Genomic DNA, 18,540 nt, shown 5'->3' on the forward strand with positions numbered 1-18,540 from the left:
TGTGTATTTGTAGGACACCACGTTCATTAATTGCTGGACTAATGTGGATTGGAGTAAAGGATGGTCAGTATCATATGCGGCATGTTTGTCAAGCTTCTGATGATCTGAGTACTTATGGTTGGACACATCACAATGGGAGGGACTATGGCAAGCAAGTTTTGGTTGATCATGGGCTGACTTTGACAACTAGCTTCTTAAAAGCAAAGATGAAGGGTAGTGGATATGGTGGGGACTGGGCAGTTCGAGTTGATGCACAAAGTGATGAGTAAGATGTTAATGCAAACTGTTATTTTTCTTATTTAACTTTGAATTTCATTTCCTCGTTAACGCTTTCAAATGTTGATTTACTTAATAAATCCTCTAAAGCTAATTTGCTTTAGTTTCATTCTGATTTCCCTAGGTCATAATTGGAGAAGAGTTCTATTTATAACTTACAAGATTCAACACTTGTAAACGCTACTATAGAAGCACAAAAATGAAAGAAAAATGACTGAATCTGATCAGGTCAAGCTTTAATAAGAAGCCCGATCATTTTTAAATTATCTTTGATGAATTGTTAAATTAATTTCCAAGAAAACTGACACTCTTTTTATGATACAAAATTGTTAATTGACCATCAAAACTTCTGTCTTAAAAGGAAAAATCTTCAGAGCATCCTGAGCCTCCTTCAAGGAAAACAACCACACAATGCTTTAACCCAATTGCTGAAGGTGCTTTATTCCTATTGAGACTCTCACAGAGATTAACATGATTACAGTTTTAGCATCAGGGAGTTATTCAGCAAAGGTAGAACAAGGGGGATCTCATAATTATTTGTAGGGTTTTCAGACACCTAAGGTTTTTATGAGGGATGTGCAGGTTTCTTTATGATCAAGGATCGGAGAAAAAATAGATTTTTTTTCAAAGAGTTTCACATGATTAAAGCTTTTTCTGGCTGAACACCTGGTCCCTGAATGCCCCTCTAAAGGATCCATTTTCTTTCCTTTACATACTTACTATGCATCCAAATGCCCTTCTATCAAGCATCCTTATCAATGGCGCCTTCCATGATGTTGACTAGAGCAAGCACTATTAGCGAGAACTCGATGATATGGAGTCAGTCATAGCTAACAAATTAATGTGTCAGCTAGATCTGGAATTCATCTGGCATATGTGTCCAGATAAACTTATCTGATGACCTGCTGTTGACGGTTATTTCACTGTAGCATCATGCTATGCAACTCTGACTGCTGAAAATCCTCCCCCTTGCTCGGCAATATCAGCATGAACGCTCTCTGACCCTTCCAAAACCAATTTTTTATGTGGAGAGCATTGCACAAGAAAATCCTCACCAGAGATAACCTCATCCGTTGTGGATCTCTCATTCCAAGCATCACTTTCCTGCTGTGCACATCTTGCTGATGAGTCAATTGATCACCTACTTCTCCATCATAGCTTCTCGTGGCACATTTGGAGCTTCTTCTTCAACATGTTCAAGATTCTTGTGTACTTGCCTTGCTCATCCCTCTTACTTCTGGTTTTAGACCCCCTCTGCTGGGACAAACCATGGTCATAGCATGTCTTGCCTTCGTGCCCTGGAGCATCTAGAATGAGCGCAATCAGAGAATCTTTCAAAATATTTCTTCATGGCTGAATGTTACCGAAAAGCCCTCTCTCAGATTTGTTTCATGGCTCGGCTCTCTGTCTCTCTTCGAGGAAGTCAGGAGGGATTTACTGAGGAATAACAGGTTTCTGGTCTTTTGCATCTCATTAGGTCTCCCTCAATTGAAGCTTGGAAGTCTCTTGATCCCAGCCTATCAAGCTTAACTTTGATGGCGCCTCCTTGGGCAACCTACGTTCCTCTAATTTTGGTGGGGTGTTTAGGAACTTCTTTGGTGCCATCTTAGCTTCCTTTGCGGGTCCCCTCGGTGTCTTCGATTTTACCTTGGCGGAGTAACAAGCCTTAAGGCATGCCCTGTTGATTTGTCAAGACAAATTTCAGGGGTCCCTCCATGTTGAGGGTGATTTCAGTCGCATGATCAATTGGTTCTCCGAAAAGAAAGAACCTTCTTAGCGTCACTGGTCTTGCTTTTTTGAAATGCAGGATTTAGCCAAATCCATCGTTTGTATTTGGAGTCATGTTCCAAGAGTAGCCAATTGTGTGGCTGACTTTGTTGCTAAATATGGAGTTTCCCTCCAATCCCTCATTGTAAGGGATCCCCCTTTTGTTGTAGTTTTCCTACCCTTTGGCTTAATAATATCGGGCCTTTTTCTAAAAATTAAAAAAGATTAGTGCTTTTTATTTTTCTGCGTGAGGCTGAAAGTTTTAACAGTATTTATTTAGTTAACAACATTTTGAAACATTGCCACTGTGAAAAGGCCTGTTTTTTCAATTATGTAGAAATGTTAGCTTCAAAGACCCTTTGACCATAGCCCGAGTCCCTCTGACAGCAATTCAAAATATTTTAGGTTTAAGATATTTCAGTTTGAAGATTAGAACTAGTTCACCTTTTGAAGATTGGAGGGAAATGGCCTTTCTTGGTCCTCTAGCATACAAGTTCATAGCTAAGCTGAACCCTTTGTCTTCTTTCTTCTCTCATTTTCCAATGATATTAGGTCCTGTCTCCAATCCATACTTACCTATCTGTTGAATAACATACCGACAAAATAGTTTTACATTTTGGTAGCTGAACCTAAGAAGAAATCTCCCCAAATAAGAAATTGACGAGGCCACTAATATCTTTGCTTAACTTGGCTATCAATATATTGTTGTGGTCGTGACAAGCTAGTGTGGACTGGCAACTCTGGTGGTTCTTTCTCAATCACATCTCTCTAAGATCATGTGCTCAATTTCTATCCTATTGAGGTACCATCCTTTTGTGTCCTATTGAATGTTCTTGCCTTCCTTTGGTGCTTGGCTTAGACAAAGATTCTTCATTGAATAATCTGGCTTAGTAGGCTTTGCAGTTCCAAGTCCTATTGATAAGCTATGATTTTAGATGCTAGAGGATATTGGCCATAAGATTTGAGTTATATTGATAGACCAGAGGTGTTTGTAATTATGGTTGCCAGTTTCATCAAGTTGACTTGTGTCAACTTAACTTGGTACAATATTTTGTACTTGTAGTGATACTCATATAAACACTTTGCACTTTAAAGTCTTGAGCATTTTAAATAATTTAGCCCACTTTTTATGATTTTTTCGGCCTAATAAACTAAAGATGAGGTGTGGTAAGCATATGTGTATCCTAAACCATCTCTTTTCATGAGGATGTTGATTTAGACAACTAATACTCTTGAACTTATGTCCATTGAGATGATTCAAAGTTGGATCTAAGCAAAATTTATAATTTTTTTGTTAAGGAATAGTCCCACATAGATCAGTGAGTATAAAGATCTTGAGTTTATTAGCTGAGAAAGAGGTTTCCTAAGTTGGCTAGTCATTTTGGGATTGGCCTTGGACCTAACTTCACATGGTATTAGAGCGAGTACTCATATGTGGGTTTACACCTAAATTATCCACTTGTAGATCCACAAAAGAGGCCTACACCTAAATTATCCACTTGTTGAGCCACGAAAATGGCCTACACCTAAAACCATCCACTTGTAGAGCCACAAAAGAGGGCCTACACCTAAAATTATCCACTTGTAGAACCACAAAAGAGGGCCTACACCTAAATTATCCACTTGTAGAGCACAAAAGAGAGCCTACACGTGAGGGGGAGTGTTAAGGAATAGTCCCACATAGATTAGTGAGTACAAAGATCTTGAGTTTATTAGCTGGAAAAGAGGTTTCCTAAGTTGGTTAGTCATTTTGGTATGGGCCTTGGACCCAACTTAACAATTTTAATATCATGACCTACACAATTAATAATATAAAATCCAAATTGATGACAAAATGATTTAGTTATAGACCCAATCAGTCATTTAGTTCCAAGTTCAATTGGATAGTAAGGCATTTAGAATTGAGGAAGAGATTGATTTAATGTGAGGCTTATATATTTCTCAATTTGTCATAGATGTGTTTTACTTTTCTCAAAATTTCACTAATTATTTGATAAGTTAGGACAATTATCCCTAAATTCACTTAGCATGGAAGGGAACTCAGTAAATGACATCATTGGGGCACCCCAGAAATCCAAGCCTCTGTGGAGGATAAGCTATATATTTGATGAAATTGCAGATCTCTCTTCATCATGGCATGTAGAATAGGGACATGTGCTTTGGACAACCAATAGTCTCTCTGTCCTACTAGCTAAAAAGGGAGTCTCCTGAGAGGACCTTGTAATTGGAAATTCCCTCAAGAAGCTGGGGAAATCTTCACCTGTTCTATTATGTGTATGTCATCGGTTTTAAATCGAAGTTATCACCATTTTCCATAGTAAAAAGTTAGGACAAATATTAATAGGGGCAAGGTCTATTTTTATTTTATCAATTTTTTTGATAATTTTGTAATGGTATTTCAGAGGCACTGAGATGTTTCAGTTGTCTTGGATCTTGGATATCCCAATATGGTACCTAGAACCGAGATGGACTAAACTTGGGCTATACCCCTCCCTACACCACTTTCCTGAATGCCAGATATTACCCCAGAGGATCTAAGTAAGCTAGTGAAATGATGGGGAATGCTTCATTGTTGAGAGGGAGACAGCCAGAATGACTTTAGCTAGTTTAGCTCCTAGAAAGGACATTCAAATCAGGCTTCTTGGGCTTCACCCTCTCCCTCCCTCCTCCTCTTCTTTTCTGCTTTGTTGTTTTAAAGCTCAGTTTCTGTTTGATTGCTTTGAATTATTCCATATGGTGTATCATAATAGTTTCTGATGGTAAATGATCTCATATATATGAGTTGGAAGTCCTTATGTATTAATGAGTTGGTGTCCTAAATTTGCTTCCTTTTGATTGGATGTGGTTGACATGAGCTACTCACAGATCTAGATTTGATGAAGAAACACGGGGTGCTGCTCATCTTTTCTTTTATTTGGGTGATGAAGATGGTAACACTTTAAGCATAGACAGCAGGGGTCTATCCCTTCATGATCACACTCTTGTGGCGTCTGGATCCCATGAAAAAGTTGGTGGTTGGGAGCTCCATTTGGATTCGTTGGTATGGTCTCTTGATCAGCTCTGGCAAAAATTTGCTTAATATAGTTGAATAATTTACTGCCATAAATATGTAAACTCGTTGGACATTCATATTTCTTTAAAGTGAGGTACCTCCCGATATATGTCTAAGTGTCAGCATATCTTTGTCAGCATAATTTATAATATATTTTATAATTCTCTTGTATATGGACTTATGTCCCGAGATCAGCCAACTCTATGGCTGATTCTCTTGCCAAAAACAATTTCTTATTGTAACTGGAATACCCCTTTAATTGTTTATGCTTTTGAATAAAGCTCATCGGTTTAAAAAATAAAAATAAAAATAAAAATAATATATGTCTGAGTGTCAGCATAGCTGTAATTTGGTTTTCAGTTATTTCTTACGATAATATAGCAAGACGGCTGGCTCATCAAATGAATTCAGCCTAAGTCTGCTTGAGCCAATGGTTATGATTGGAGATTCCATGCTTTGCTCTAGAGAACTTTGGAATTTTATGAATTGGGCATTCTGGCACTGGCAAGCAAAAGTCTATGTTAGTTTGGTCCACATATAGATGAGATTAATAACTGGTCATAAACTCATAAAAATCTTCATCTTTTCCAGATGTTGTTGTCATATGTGTAAATTTTTTTCTTTTTGAACTCGTTAAAGGATGAAATTTTATTTAAAAAAGAAAATCTGAAATCTTTATATAACTAGGCAATCATGTTTCAAAGGAAAAAAAAAGTAGTCAATTGGAATTTTGAAATGATCACGATGATGCCTAGGTCTGAGTTTTTTTTTTTCTTTTTTTTGAGAAAGTGATGATTTTATTCAGAACAAAAGCAACAGGCTGAGGGAGCATAGGTTTGAGTATTGTTCATATTGAAATTGTCTAATCTGGTCCTATAATCTTAAACATGCCAAATAACAAGGTCTAATTGATGCTCCTAATATTTGTATTCATGTTTATATGAGCATATATTCAAATATGTATATGATGTATGCATGCACACCAACCTTTTCTAACACAGACACACCTAATCAAATAACAATCTTCCATTCAGAGAAAATTTTAATCTAAGCTGAAATACCTCCCTCATGAACTGAGTTAAAAGCAGTCGGTCTTCTTTTTTGCAGGCTGATTTGGATGTCCATTTTTCAGGATTCAGTAGTCCTCATATGCATAATTTAACTGATCTTTTTCTTGCAAGTCTTGGAGTCCATGTAAGTCTCTCTCTCTCTCTCTCTCTCTCTCTCTGTGGTTCCCGATGTGGGGAAAAAACTTGTGCTATGTACAATATAAATTATTGCCATGAGTTTCTTTTTTTAGAGTTTCTTTTCAAATTGTTGTTCAATATTAAGATTGGTCCAAGAAAGGGACAATGTTCATTCTGATTTTAATTCTTTTGAAATTGATTGAGAGAGTATATGAGTGAGTATATTAATTCTTTTCTCTTGTTAGTATAGATACATCTTTTTTTTTTTTTAAAAAGAGTATATGATGTACAAAAGAAAATGGAACATTGTGGGTGGATTATTTTTATTTGGTTGTTTCCTTAATGAGAAAATGGTATATTTAGAAATGGTAGCCATTACTGCATTTTTTTGTTTTTTTATTTTGAAATGATGCTGAATTTTATTAAGAGAGCTCAAACGAGCAGATTACACGAGGGGAAGCCTTCCCAAACAATGAGAGATTGCTGGGAGGTTCCGAATTTTGCCAATTTATTAGCCAAAGAATTGGCTGTTCTAGGAACGAGGTTCCAATTACAATGAATGGATGACACAATGTCAGCAATACAATCAGTGATTGGCCAGTGGCGCCAAGGAGGGGAGCTTTCTTTTGAATACCAGTTGATGACAGTCTTTGAATCGCCTTCAATATTTAGCTTGCCATGGAACCACTCTTTAAAGATTTGGAGGCCAAACAGAAGAGCACTCACTTCAGCAGTATTTGAATCAGCAATACCCGTCGGCCCTGCATAGGATAGAATAGGGTCTCCGCTGCTGCCTTTGAAAACACCACCAGTTCTTTGGAGGGGAGCTGTCAGGATTTACCTGATTATATATTGTGATGTTACTGTTCTTGCTATTGGTATAGAAATACCATAGTTATTAAATGAATGAATGAATGAATATATAGTAGCTAGACAACAGTAGAGATGGATCCACTGGTGAATGGTTAGAAATGCCTTTTGACTACTGAGTTCATCTCAGACCTTTTCTTTAATTTATTTGCTATGCCATTCAAATATATATATATATATATATATATATATATATATATATATATATATTGTAGATAATCGTGGGTAGTGATTTGAGAAATAGGCACAGAACCCTGTTGCTAACACCATTGCAGTTGAAACAAGTCTGAGAAGAAGAGAGGAAAAAATATCATACTGTTAAAGGTTTTTATTCTTGTTTAACTGGGTATTTTAGGATGAAAAATTTTAGTCTACAAATTAGATTGCAGATTGGCTGTCAAACTCCAATTATTGCAAAGAAAGATCTTCACTATATGTAGAATTTGCACATAATTTTTCTGAAGAAATTTTTATGGGATTTGGTTCGTAGATGCTAATGTCTAGCACTTGCTAGGCTGTTCATTCAATGACATTATTTTTCCCTCAGTTCTTGGAGAAACTGTGCAGTCATGTTTTCTTGTTGGTTCAATGAGTTTGTAGGTGTGATCTTACCTCTTTTTTTTCTTTTTTTCTTTTTCTTCTTCTTCTTCTTCTTCTTCTTTGTCTTTTTCTTCTTCTTTTTTTTTTTAAGCACCTCCTTGAGGCAAAACTCTACTTTTATTTATAACTAAGTTATAATATGTTTTGTCTTACTTTTGTATAGTTATCGTTTTTCTTGTCATACTTTTTGTATAGTTATCTTTTTTCTTGCTTTATCATAATTTTTCAGGCAAGGAGGACTGGTCGTATTCAACTTCCCAATTCATCTGAACATTCACCAAACATTGTTGTTTTTCAGGTTGCAAATAACTCTTAGATTGGTTCCTATATTCATTTTTTATTTGGTTGAGTTGAGCATCTTATTTGCATTATTTTTATTTTCTTTTAATATTGCAGCTTTCTGCAAAACTGCCTTTTAGTGTTGACATAACTTTTGTATCTGGAGCTGGTTTGGATAGTTCAAGAACAAAAGAGCGGGTTCAAAGCCTCACAGGTGTTTTTTCGTTTGCAGTGATTTTTTTTAAAAAATTCACTCTCACTGGTGTATTGTTAGGCGTCTTCTTTACCAATTAATCAATTAATATCTTCATCAAATGACATGTTTTTCCAATTGTGTTGAATCTGTACTGAAAATTGTTCTGTGTTTTTTATGCTGTATTACTATTGTGCATTTTGTTTAAGAACAACAGCAATTAAAGAGGTTGCCAAAACATGCACCCCTCTCTTCACATATGTGGCCATTACGACAAAGGCTGATTCCATTTCATCCAAGTTGGGCAGAATTTCTAGAGGCGTTACATCTGATGAAGAAAGAATATTGAGATAGTCTACTCATTTCCAACATAAAGTTTCATGGTGCTTCCAGATGTAGTTTCTTTCAAATTCAAAGTCTAAAGCCTTGTAGCTGATTCTCAGATAGAAACAACTAGAATCCCCTTTTTATGGCAGCCCATTCTATTTCTTAACCTCATTTTGGCTTATAGTCTGCTTGAGGTGGCGAATGACACGTGTTATCAGACCAAAATTGGGCTTGTCAGTTGAATTGGGTTTAGTTGGACCTGGTTTCTTCTGTGTGTCTATAATGGAGATGTTAAAATATATTTAAGGGTATTTTGGTCCTTTCTTCTCTTTGATATTTACCTTGTAAGTAAGCAGTAGTATAGGTGTCATGAGTATTAGTTTCAGATTTTGAAAAAATTCTGTATAGTATTCTATGAGTTATGAGGGTTTAAGCTGTGATGGCATTTTTGTAACTTTGCTAAGCCTGTAACTTAAGTGGTATGTAAAGTAACAGGGGGACTTGATTTCTGCCCTAGAGGAATATAGTTTTACACACTCTTTTGTCCTTCTTTGTCTCTATGTTTCTCTCTTTCTCTCTTTTTCTTCCCACAGTTCATCTTTTTATATGGTATTAGAGCAGTGAGATCCTGCTGAAGAGACTCTCAAGCACTCTTTCTTCCTCTCTCTGAGTTTTCTCTTCTACTCCAAAAAATGGGATTTTTGGAATTTCGTCAGGTTGAAGCTAAAGGTCAAATTTTTACTCTCTATACTGTAACCTTAGGGTTGATAGTTTGTACTGCTAATTGGAGCAGGGAGCAGTTCTTTTTGAAGTTTGCGCCCCTAGAGGGTTGTATTGTAGAGATTTTACCAATTGCTGCCTACGCAGGTCACTAATTCTGCATCTTCCATCTGGAAAGGTGATATCATCCTTCATTGCAAAAATTTATGGTATTTTTGATTAATTTTGTATCTACTGTGTATCAAATTGCATAATTGCTCTTGAGTTCAAGCCTCTTATTAACTTAATTGATTTGGTGTAGGGTCCACATGACCTGCACAAACCCTAATTTTGGGAATTGATATTTGTGTGGTTTAATTGTTAGTTTTTCATAATGGCTGATTCTCGTGAAGTGTTTACACCAATTAGAGAGGCAAGTTCTGATGGGAAGGACACAATTGTGCTTATGACTGAAAAATTCGAATGGATTAGAATTATCTCAGCTGGTCAAAATCAGTTTGTATAACATCTGAAAGCCAAGGGAAAGACTAAATACTTAAAGAGATGATCATCCTGTTTCTGTAACTAATGATTGGGAGGTAGAAGACAGCCAAGTAATGACTTGGCTAATGAATAGTATGGATTCCAGACTCAAAAGTTCACAGCTAAGGAAATTTGGACTGCCTTTGAATGATGTATGCCTAGGAAAGTAACTCTTTGAGAGTTTATGAGTGATATGCCAAAATTTTTAAGTTTGAAAAGGGGTGACAAGAAAGTTATTGATTATTACAGTGAACCATAAAGTATATTATAGGAAATTAGTATATAAGAAAGAACTTCGATATTAGTAGGGATAGATATATGTCGCCTACTTCAAGCCTAATTACTTACCTCAGACGATGTACCTTCACTTCCCAATTTTTTCAATAGGATTATTTGTGCCGAATTTGTTGTTATCTCACTGAGTAGTAAAGAAACAATAAATGTTGAGGCTGCTACCCTTTACATTCAGCAGGCATCAAATTGGTCAGAAAACACACGTGGATGTGGTGGGGGCAGCAAAGGGCAGGGCTGAGATAGTTCAAGTTGTGGTAGTGGTAGAGGTGGAGGAAGAAGTGAGAGATGTTGTGTCCATTGTGGATATACCAACCACTTTTTAGATAAATGCTGAGACAAATTTGGTGAACCACCATAGGAGAATTTGAGTGTCCCTAAGACTAGTGAGACTTTTTTTTTTTTTTTAGGAAAAGTGTGAAATATATTACTAAGAGAGAGAGATAACAAACCTAACTAAACAGGACCTTCCTCCACAACAAGATGTTGGAGAAAAACACCTGATTTAGCCTGATCATCCGCTAAGTGATTAGCGGATCTAGGAATATGATTCTATATACATTGTAATTGAGAAGTTAAAATACATACATCATCAAAAAGATTCCAGTGACGCCAAGGCGGTTTACATTTCTTAGTACCCCAATTGATAATGACTTGAGAATCGCCTTCAACATATAACGGTCCTACTATCCTTTGATGGAACAGTTTGAGGCCATTAAATAATCCTGATAACTCTGCCGTAGTGGAGTCTGAAATCCCAATAGGTCTAGAAAAAGAAAGGAGGAGATTCCCTTTATCATCGTGAATAACCCCACCATAGCCAGCTGGTCCCGGACAACCCAATGCACTTCCGTCAAAATTTAGTTTAAAGTATCGGGCTGAGGTGGGTGGGGAGGGAGGAGACCAAGTCTTCATTATTGGAGGTCGAGGGGGATAAGACATTTTTGCAACCAGATTCCAATTTTCTCGTAAGTTGATTCCTTCAAGGTTTTTAAATTCTTTTCTCATACGAATCCATGATGTAACTTGCCCAATAACATGATTGCTAAGAATATTATCAGGAAGAGATTTTTGATTAAACCTTCGATTATTCCGCTCTTTCCAAAGGGCCTAGATGATGTGACCAACACAACAAGAGATTAAAAGCTTTCCAAATTTTGGGAGATTAGCCTTTGTGATTGTATGAATAGTTTCTGTGAGGTTTTAAGAAGAGCAGTATTGTAGGCCATTTTTGTTGATGAGAGTAGTCCACACCGAGTGAGCATAATTACACAACAATAGTATATGATTCACAGTTTCAGTGGAGTATATGAACGGGCACTTCATGTATACTCTTCTAGTGGCATCTTCGGCTAGGTCATCCTTCTCTTGCAAATTTTTCTCAGTTATTACCTGCCTTGCCATATAGATCTGAGTTTCATTGCGAGTCCTGTCTGCTGGGGAATCATCGACGAACATCTTTTCCTTCCAATCATACTTTTTTTTTTTTTGTAAAAAGGTGTGAATATATTACTGAGAGAGAGAAAAAATACATACAATACTAAACAGGACCTTCCTGCACAACAAGCTGTTGGAGAAAAACACCTGTTTTAGCCCGATTATCCGCCAAGTGATTTGCGGATCTAGGAGTATAATTCCATTTACATCGTATTTGGGAAATTAAAATACATTTATCATCAAAAAGATCCCAATGCCGCCATGGGGGTTTGCATGTCTTCTTACACCAACTGATAACAACTTGTGAATCGCCTTCGACAAATAAAGGTCCTTCCATTCTCTGATGAAACAATTTCAGGCCATTGAACAACCCAGATAACTCGCCCTCGCCCTATTGTTGATAGACTTTCTCCCAAAACCGTTAAGTGTGTTCCTAGGCTACTCACGCAAGTAGAAGGGGTATAAATGTTATTGCCTGTCTACTAGGAAAACTTTTTATCTCCTCTAATATTACATTTTTTGAGGACACCCTGTGTTTCTCCTTGTCTATTCCCTCGCTCATTCTTCCTCTTACATCTGATCTTGTTGCTCCTAGTCCTGTGGAGGACGCTCCTTGCCCCCTGCCAGTGGTTGAAGCATCCAGATCATTGTAAGCTTACCAGCTCAAAAATATACTATGACACCATGGAAAGCCCTCTCTCCACCACCTGAGCTGCCATTCTCTTAGTTTGAGGATCTTGAAGAAAGTGACTTGTATCTTCTTGTTGCTGTTTTTAAAGGTGTTCGTACATGGTATCTTATTACTCAATTTGTTTCATTTTGACTAATTATCTGGGTCTCTTGAAGAGTTTGCTCTATCATTGTTTTCATGTATTATTCTTTCCTCAGTGTAGGAAGCATTTTTATCTCTTATATGGGAACATGCTATGGATGCAGAGATGGATGCATTGATTGATTGAGGAACATGGACGTTATGTGATTTACTTTCTAGTGCAATTGTGGGTTGTCGTTAGGTTTATACGGTGAAGTATAAAGCCGATGGATCTATTGAAAGGTATAAAGCCAGTCTTGTTGCCAAAGGATATATCCAAACCTATGGTCTTAATGTTTATGGATCTATTTTTTATACATTAAGACATTTTTATGGGTTGTCTTAATTGTATTTATGGATACAATTGCATTAAGTCCTAATTTATTTATGGATCTATTTTTTATATCAATTACATTAAGACTTGTTACACGTCCAAATATATCAATTGCATTATATATGGTTAGTTAGTTTATGGGTTACTTCTATGTCCATTGACAACAAAGTTATATCGAATAAGGCCTCCATTATTGATGCCTTTCTCAGTTTTTTTCACAAATTTATACAGGGAAGAATGCCATCATCGTCCTTGGCTCTCGCACCTCCTCTTGTCATTGATCTCTTCTACTTTGTCTGCTTTCATTGAGTTCCCCTTCTTTGATCTTGAGATTGAGGGCGCTATTATGGGCCTACCCCGTGACAAGGCTTCGGGCCCCGACGGCTATAATGGCAAGGTCTACAGACTCTTTTGGCGTACTTTGAAGACGAGCATTCTATGATTCACAACTTCTACGATCAGAGCATCTCTTTCAAAAGTATTAGAGCTTTCCTTATCGCACTGGTACCCAAGAAAACCTATGTTGAGCACCTGCTTGACTTTAAACCGATTAGTCTCGTCTCTAGCCCATACAAGATCATTGCTCGCATCCTGGCCCGTCGTCTCGATGTTATTCTCCCCACCATCATCCACAGAGGTTAGAGTGCTTTTCTCAGCAGTAGAGACATCTTGGACTCTGCCATGGCTACCCATGAGATTATTGACCACCTCTCCAATGTGGGCTTCACCCTCTTTGTGCTCAAGCTTGACCTTGTCAAAGTCTTCGACCGTGTGAATTGGACTCTGCTTGATGGTATCATGCAGCGTATGGGTTTCAAGGACAGATAGAGATTTTGGATTCAGAGCTGCATCTCGTCGGCCTCTTACTCTTTGCTACTCAACGACACCGTCTGTGGCTATTTTCATGGCTCCTGTGGCATTTGGCAAGGGGACCCCCTCTTCCCGTTACTCTTCAATCTTATCGCTGAGTACCTGTCCTCCATGTTTTACTCTACCCATAGTCTTGGTTGGCTTGATGATATCTCAGATTAGAGCGCCTTTGATATTCCGCTTCTCCGGTTTGCAGATGACATTATTTGTTTCGTTATTGGCACAATTGATCAAATACGCAATATCAACGCTCTCCTCGGCTCTTTGAGATCACTTTTGGCTATAAGATCAACTGGAGGAAGACGACTATTATGGGACTCCATATTGATCCCCCTCTTCTCCAGTTTATGGCAGACATTTGGGTTGCTTGATCATGACTCTCCCTTCCTCCTACCTTGGGCTCCCCCTTATTGACAGGGGCTTCGGGCCTCCGTGATTGAAAGGCTTGAGCGGCGATTGTCTACTTGGAACGGGCGATTCGTCTCTAAAGTTGGTGGATTGACACTCCTCTCATTTATTCCTTGCCCCGCCTCTGTTGTCGGTGCATTGACATGATTAAAAGGCGATTCTTGTGCCACAGAACCAACAATGAATTTCATTAGCTTCTCGTCAATTGGGATGATGTTTGTATACCGAAAATGATGGATGGGTTGGGGATCAAACACACTAAGGAAATGGGATCTGCACTCCTCAAGTGGTTTTGGAAGTTCAACTCTAGTTCGATGGCCTATTGGAAACCAATGGTGGCCTCCAAGCTCCGTCTTCTTGGGACTAGATGGATCACCGATGGTAGCAAAAGCATCCTCTCTCCCATTTGGAAAGTGTTACATCACTTGTTCCTGGTCTTCTGATTTGCTATCCGATTTATGTAAGGGTATTTTATCTCTCTAGTATTTACCTTGTAAAGTTGCAGCAGTATAGGTGTCATGATAGGAGTAATAGCTTCAAATTGGATAGAATTCTGAGTTTAAGTTGTCTGGGGCATTTTTTTAACTTTGCTAAGCTTGTAACTTGGAATATAATAGAACAAAGGGCTCAATTTCTGCCCTAGAAGAGTGCAGTTCCACACACTCTTGTTTCCCTCTTTCTTTCTATTTTTCCCTATTTTCTCTCTTTTTCTCCCTAAAGCTCATTTTTTTACAAGAGAAATCTGGGGGGAGGGAGAACACTGGTTGACCTAGCTGGTTTTGATGGTTCAACTGATAAACCACAAAAGACTGGTCTCGGTTGGACTGATCTCTCCATTTCTCTTCGATTACACAAAGGGGAAGCCTCGTCTATGTGCAATTAAGGGGAACAGGACTGCCACCCTTCCCAATGGCATGCAACTTTCCTACATGTCAACCCTTCCCCTACCTGAAGAAAAAACTAAGATGATGGCAAGGAGGTGGGGCTCCGCCCTGCACTCCTTTTTCTCTGGCGAGGGCTTCTCCGCTCTCCCCCTCCATCATGTTGATCAAGGGAGAAATTTCTCTCCCCATGTTTCTTAGTTTTTTTTTTGAATAAAAATTTTCAAATGAAAATGATGTCATATAATATCCAGTCAAACCCTAGTTGACCCAAAGTGATATTATATATATATATAAAATATCACTTTGGGTCAACTAGGATTTGACTGGATCTGATCATCTCTTTGAGTGGGGTAACATTGAATGATGCTATCACTGAAAGATAGAAAAGGGAAATAAAAGGAAGCCAAAAGATCATGAAGCAAAATAAAAGGAACAGAATTACCCACAACAAGACATTGTTTGGCAGCCCCCTCTTTAGTAAGAGAGTCTATAGTAGAAGTTGGTGTCAGATCACATGAATTTTCAATCTGAGAGCTAACTTGCTGATTTTTGTGTGTAAACCCTTATTGGTTGCTCTCATTTCTCTAGTATACTTTCAGAATGTACATCTGATTTCAGACCTGAATCAATGTGAGCATCATAAATACTATGGGTTGATTTTACAAAGTCCGATGTTAGACTGAGCAAGGCTGAGTCTTTTTTTTTTTTTTTTTGAAATAGTGTTTGATTATATGAAAGGCTCAAAGGACCAAAATTACAAGGGGGGGGGAGGAGTTGAATCGTCCCATACAATGAGTGATTGCTGGGATTTTCCAAATTTAGCAAGCTTGTCAGCCAAGGAATTGGCTGACCTAGAAATGTGGCGCCAAGTACAAGAAATAGAATATACGAGCAAGGCAGAGTCTTAAACTCTGATGCAGGCCAATTTTTAAACTTCTTTACGCACAATTTTTGCATGAATTTCTTATCATTATTTCTATCATTAACTCCAAGTTTTGGAGGGGGTATCTTTCTAAATCAGCACATTGCTGAAGCTAGTAAGTGAACTTGCCAGCATAGCATATTCACTCCATGCACGATTGAATGACAGCCTGCTGTTTGTTTAAATAGGTTGGAATCTTTTATATAATGGGGTTATTCTGTCACCCATTATGAACCTGATTATCTGAAGGTAAACAGGTACATAAATGGGTAATAAAAGTTTAAGAGAAAAGTTCATGAAATTTTAAATAATCATAATAATCCCTTATAAAATGTCATTAAAATGGTACTATCCTGTAAAAATGTTATCCAATCAAATCATTGATTAACCTTTGGCTAAATATCTTACAAAATCCAGTCATACATTACATTTAAACCAACATAAGTAAACCTTATTATATGGGGATTGAATTACCACATACCCAAAAGAAGTGGTAACTGAGTACTGCATTCCCTTTACCCATATTTATTCAATGCGATAAATGGTATGCAGGTAATTGGGTAAGTAATTTTGTTCAATAGTTATTTATGATTGGACTCGTAAATGGTTGGAATGGGTATGACTATATATGGCAGCCGTCGTTCTGATATTCTTATAGCTGGGCGTTATTTATTTTATTTTTTTGAAAAATTCAAAATGCTCAATTTGTGGGACTGATTATGAATTTCTCTCAATATGTAAGGATACATGTTGAGCAAGCAGCTTGAGGAGAAAGAACAGGATTTTGAAGACAAGTGTGCGGAATACTTTCATCTAGCTGACAAGGTTATTGAACTTTACTTTTCTCAATCTTATTTCCTAATTTGATATTATTATTGATGCCAATTTTATATATAAGCAAATACGATTATATAATATATGTATGTATATGGATATGTGTGTGTACAATGGGTTAAATACCTGCATATCCCTACTGTTAAATTCTTTTAGTCCATGTTAATTATCAGCATATTCCTACCATTAAGATCTTTTAGTTAACTCCAAACATTGTGTGAATTGTTAAGAATATTTTAAGGTAGATTGTATTTTATCTTTTCGGTAAGGTGTCAAAGATACCCTTGAAGCTGAAATTGTTGATCTAAAAGTTTTCAAAGGCTACATTACTGGCCCTTTTATTGTTGAAGAGGACTATAAGATTGTCATTGGTTGGATGGAGAAATTTATGGAGGTTTGAGTTTGACAACTTGGTGACGGAAGTTGTTCACATCTCCCACAACCTTGAGGTCTCGTGGTCTGACTCACTCAGGTCAGCTAACACAGTGGTGGATTCTTTGGCTAAGGAGCTTGGCATCAACATCGTGACAACGTCTTGTTCTAGGGCATAGTCTGTCCCTTTGGCCTTTTCATATTGTTCGTTTCTCTCTTGGGTTTTTCTTCTCCTCTTGTTGTATTTGTTCGTCTTCCGTTTTCAATACATTCAAAAAAAATTATGGGCCTATGAAGTATTAATTGTGGGTCCATGAAACTGTTGTGTCCCCTTAATAACCTTCATCAAATTCATAGAAACTAATCTAAGACATTCTTATTAGGTTGTACGAGATTAATTGTGCGGGCCCACAATGAATGTTAACTTGTATACCCATATTATCTGAAGCCATAATAACTTCTGTTGGGTGTTTTGTCTTTCTTGTACTGTGGTTAGAGTTAATTGCCAGAATTTCAAGGCAGGGATGTAGGTATTTTTGGTGATGTTTTGTGTTATTTATTTGGAATTCAAGGCTAGGTCTGTACACTCTTTTTTCGAAATATTGATTGCACTCACACACTGCACCTCTACCCTGCTTAGAGTTGAACTCAAGACCTGAAATTCAAAAACCCTCCCATGTGGCCTTTAAGCCAAGAGCTCAACCCACAGGGTATGTGTATTTAAATGAAGGGCATGTAATAGTTAACTGATATATAGAAGATGAGATGGAAGATGTACGTTCCTTACTGTACTGGGGCAGCCATATTTTCCAGCCAGCAATGATATGGCACTCTCTTTTGGATACATGACCCTTCGGGAAGATGTGAACTTCAGAGCGGCTACACTTTCACTCGTGGTTCAACCCAGTGGCATTCTGCTGCCTTTGCCTGGTCCCTGGAAGCACCCCCAAAGGTGAGATTCTTCGTTTGGAGTGCTACGAGGAATAACATTCTAATGCTTAATAACCTTCTGAAAAGAGGAGTCACGCCAGAGTCCAACCTATGTACAGTCTAGAAATGCCTTAGAGGCTATCCGTGAATCACCTGCTGATCCACTGCAATGTGGCCTGGTGCATGTGGAGACTTTAGAAGTCTCCTTAATCTTCAGAGTGCCCATCGCAACTCATTTGATGTGCTGATCCAGGAAATGACTTCTCTCTGCCTTCCCCTCTTGGACAAAATCCTATAGAAAGCTTGCCTGGTGTACACTCCTTGGGCGATTTGGAATGAAAGGAACAAAAGGCACTTTAGTAGGAAGGCTTCCTTGGTGCAGCTGTTAATTGTTGATTTCAAGCACCGGATTGTTTCTTGGGTTGGCACTAGACCTGCTTTTCAAGGCGTTCCTAGTGATCTCATCTGAAGCAATTGGTGCCTTGTTGCAAACATGGCTGGGTCAAATCAATTGAGCCCTCGATCTGGTACATCAAATTGAACTTTGATGGGGTGTTCAAGGGTAACCCAGGACTGGCTAGGTATGGTGGAGTGTTTCGAAGGCCTGATGGTGTTGTGGTCCTTACGTATGCTGGAAAATTGGAGCACTCGGAT

The 18,540-nt window shown here is 37.9% G+C and overlaps 1 protein-coding gene across 1 annotated transcript in view; it reads left to right on the forward strand.

The window, feature by feature from the left end:
* LOC137964033 (mannosyl-oligosaccharide glucosidase GCS1) overlaps positions 1-18,540 on the forward strand; it is a 55,151-nt gene that overhangs the window by 904 nt on the left and 35,707 nt on the right. Inside the window, exons 3-8 of the mRNA XM_068811296.1 lie at positions 14-265; positions 4,909-5,083; positions 6,203-6,289; positions 7,982-8,050; positions 8,149-8,245; positions 16,493-16,575. Of these exons, the coding sequence (XP_068667397.1) occupies positions 14-265; positions 4,909-5,083; positions 6,203-6,289; positions 7,982-8,050; positions 8,149-8,245; positions 16,493-16,575 (763 nt within the window). The remainder of the gene's footprint in view (positions 1-13; positions 266-4,908; positions 5,084-6,202; positions 6,290-7,981; positions 8,051-8,148; positions 8,246-16,492; positions 16,576-18,540) is intronic.

The sequence above is a fragment of the Aristolochia californica genome, unplaced genomic scaffold (assembly GCF_029961685.1).
Source record: "Aristolochia californica isolate CCGP_79_NKW_82.1479 unplaced genomic scaffold, dmAriCali1.0.hap1 SCAF_4, whole genome shotgun sequence".
NCBI classification, from domain to species: Eukaryota; Viridiplantae; Streptophyta; class Magnoliopsida; order Piperales; family Aristolochiaceae; genus Aristolochia; species Aristolochia californica.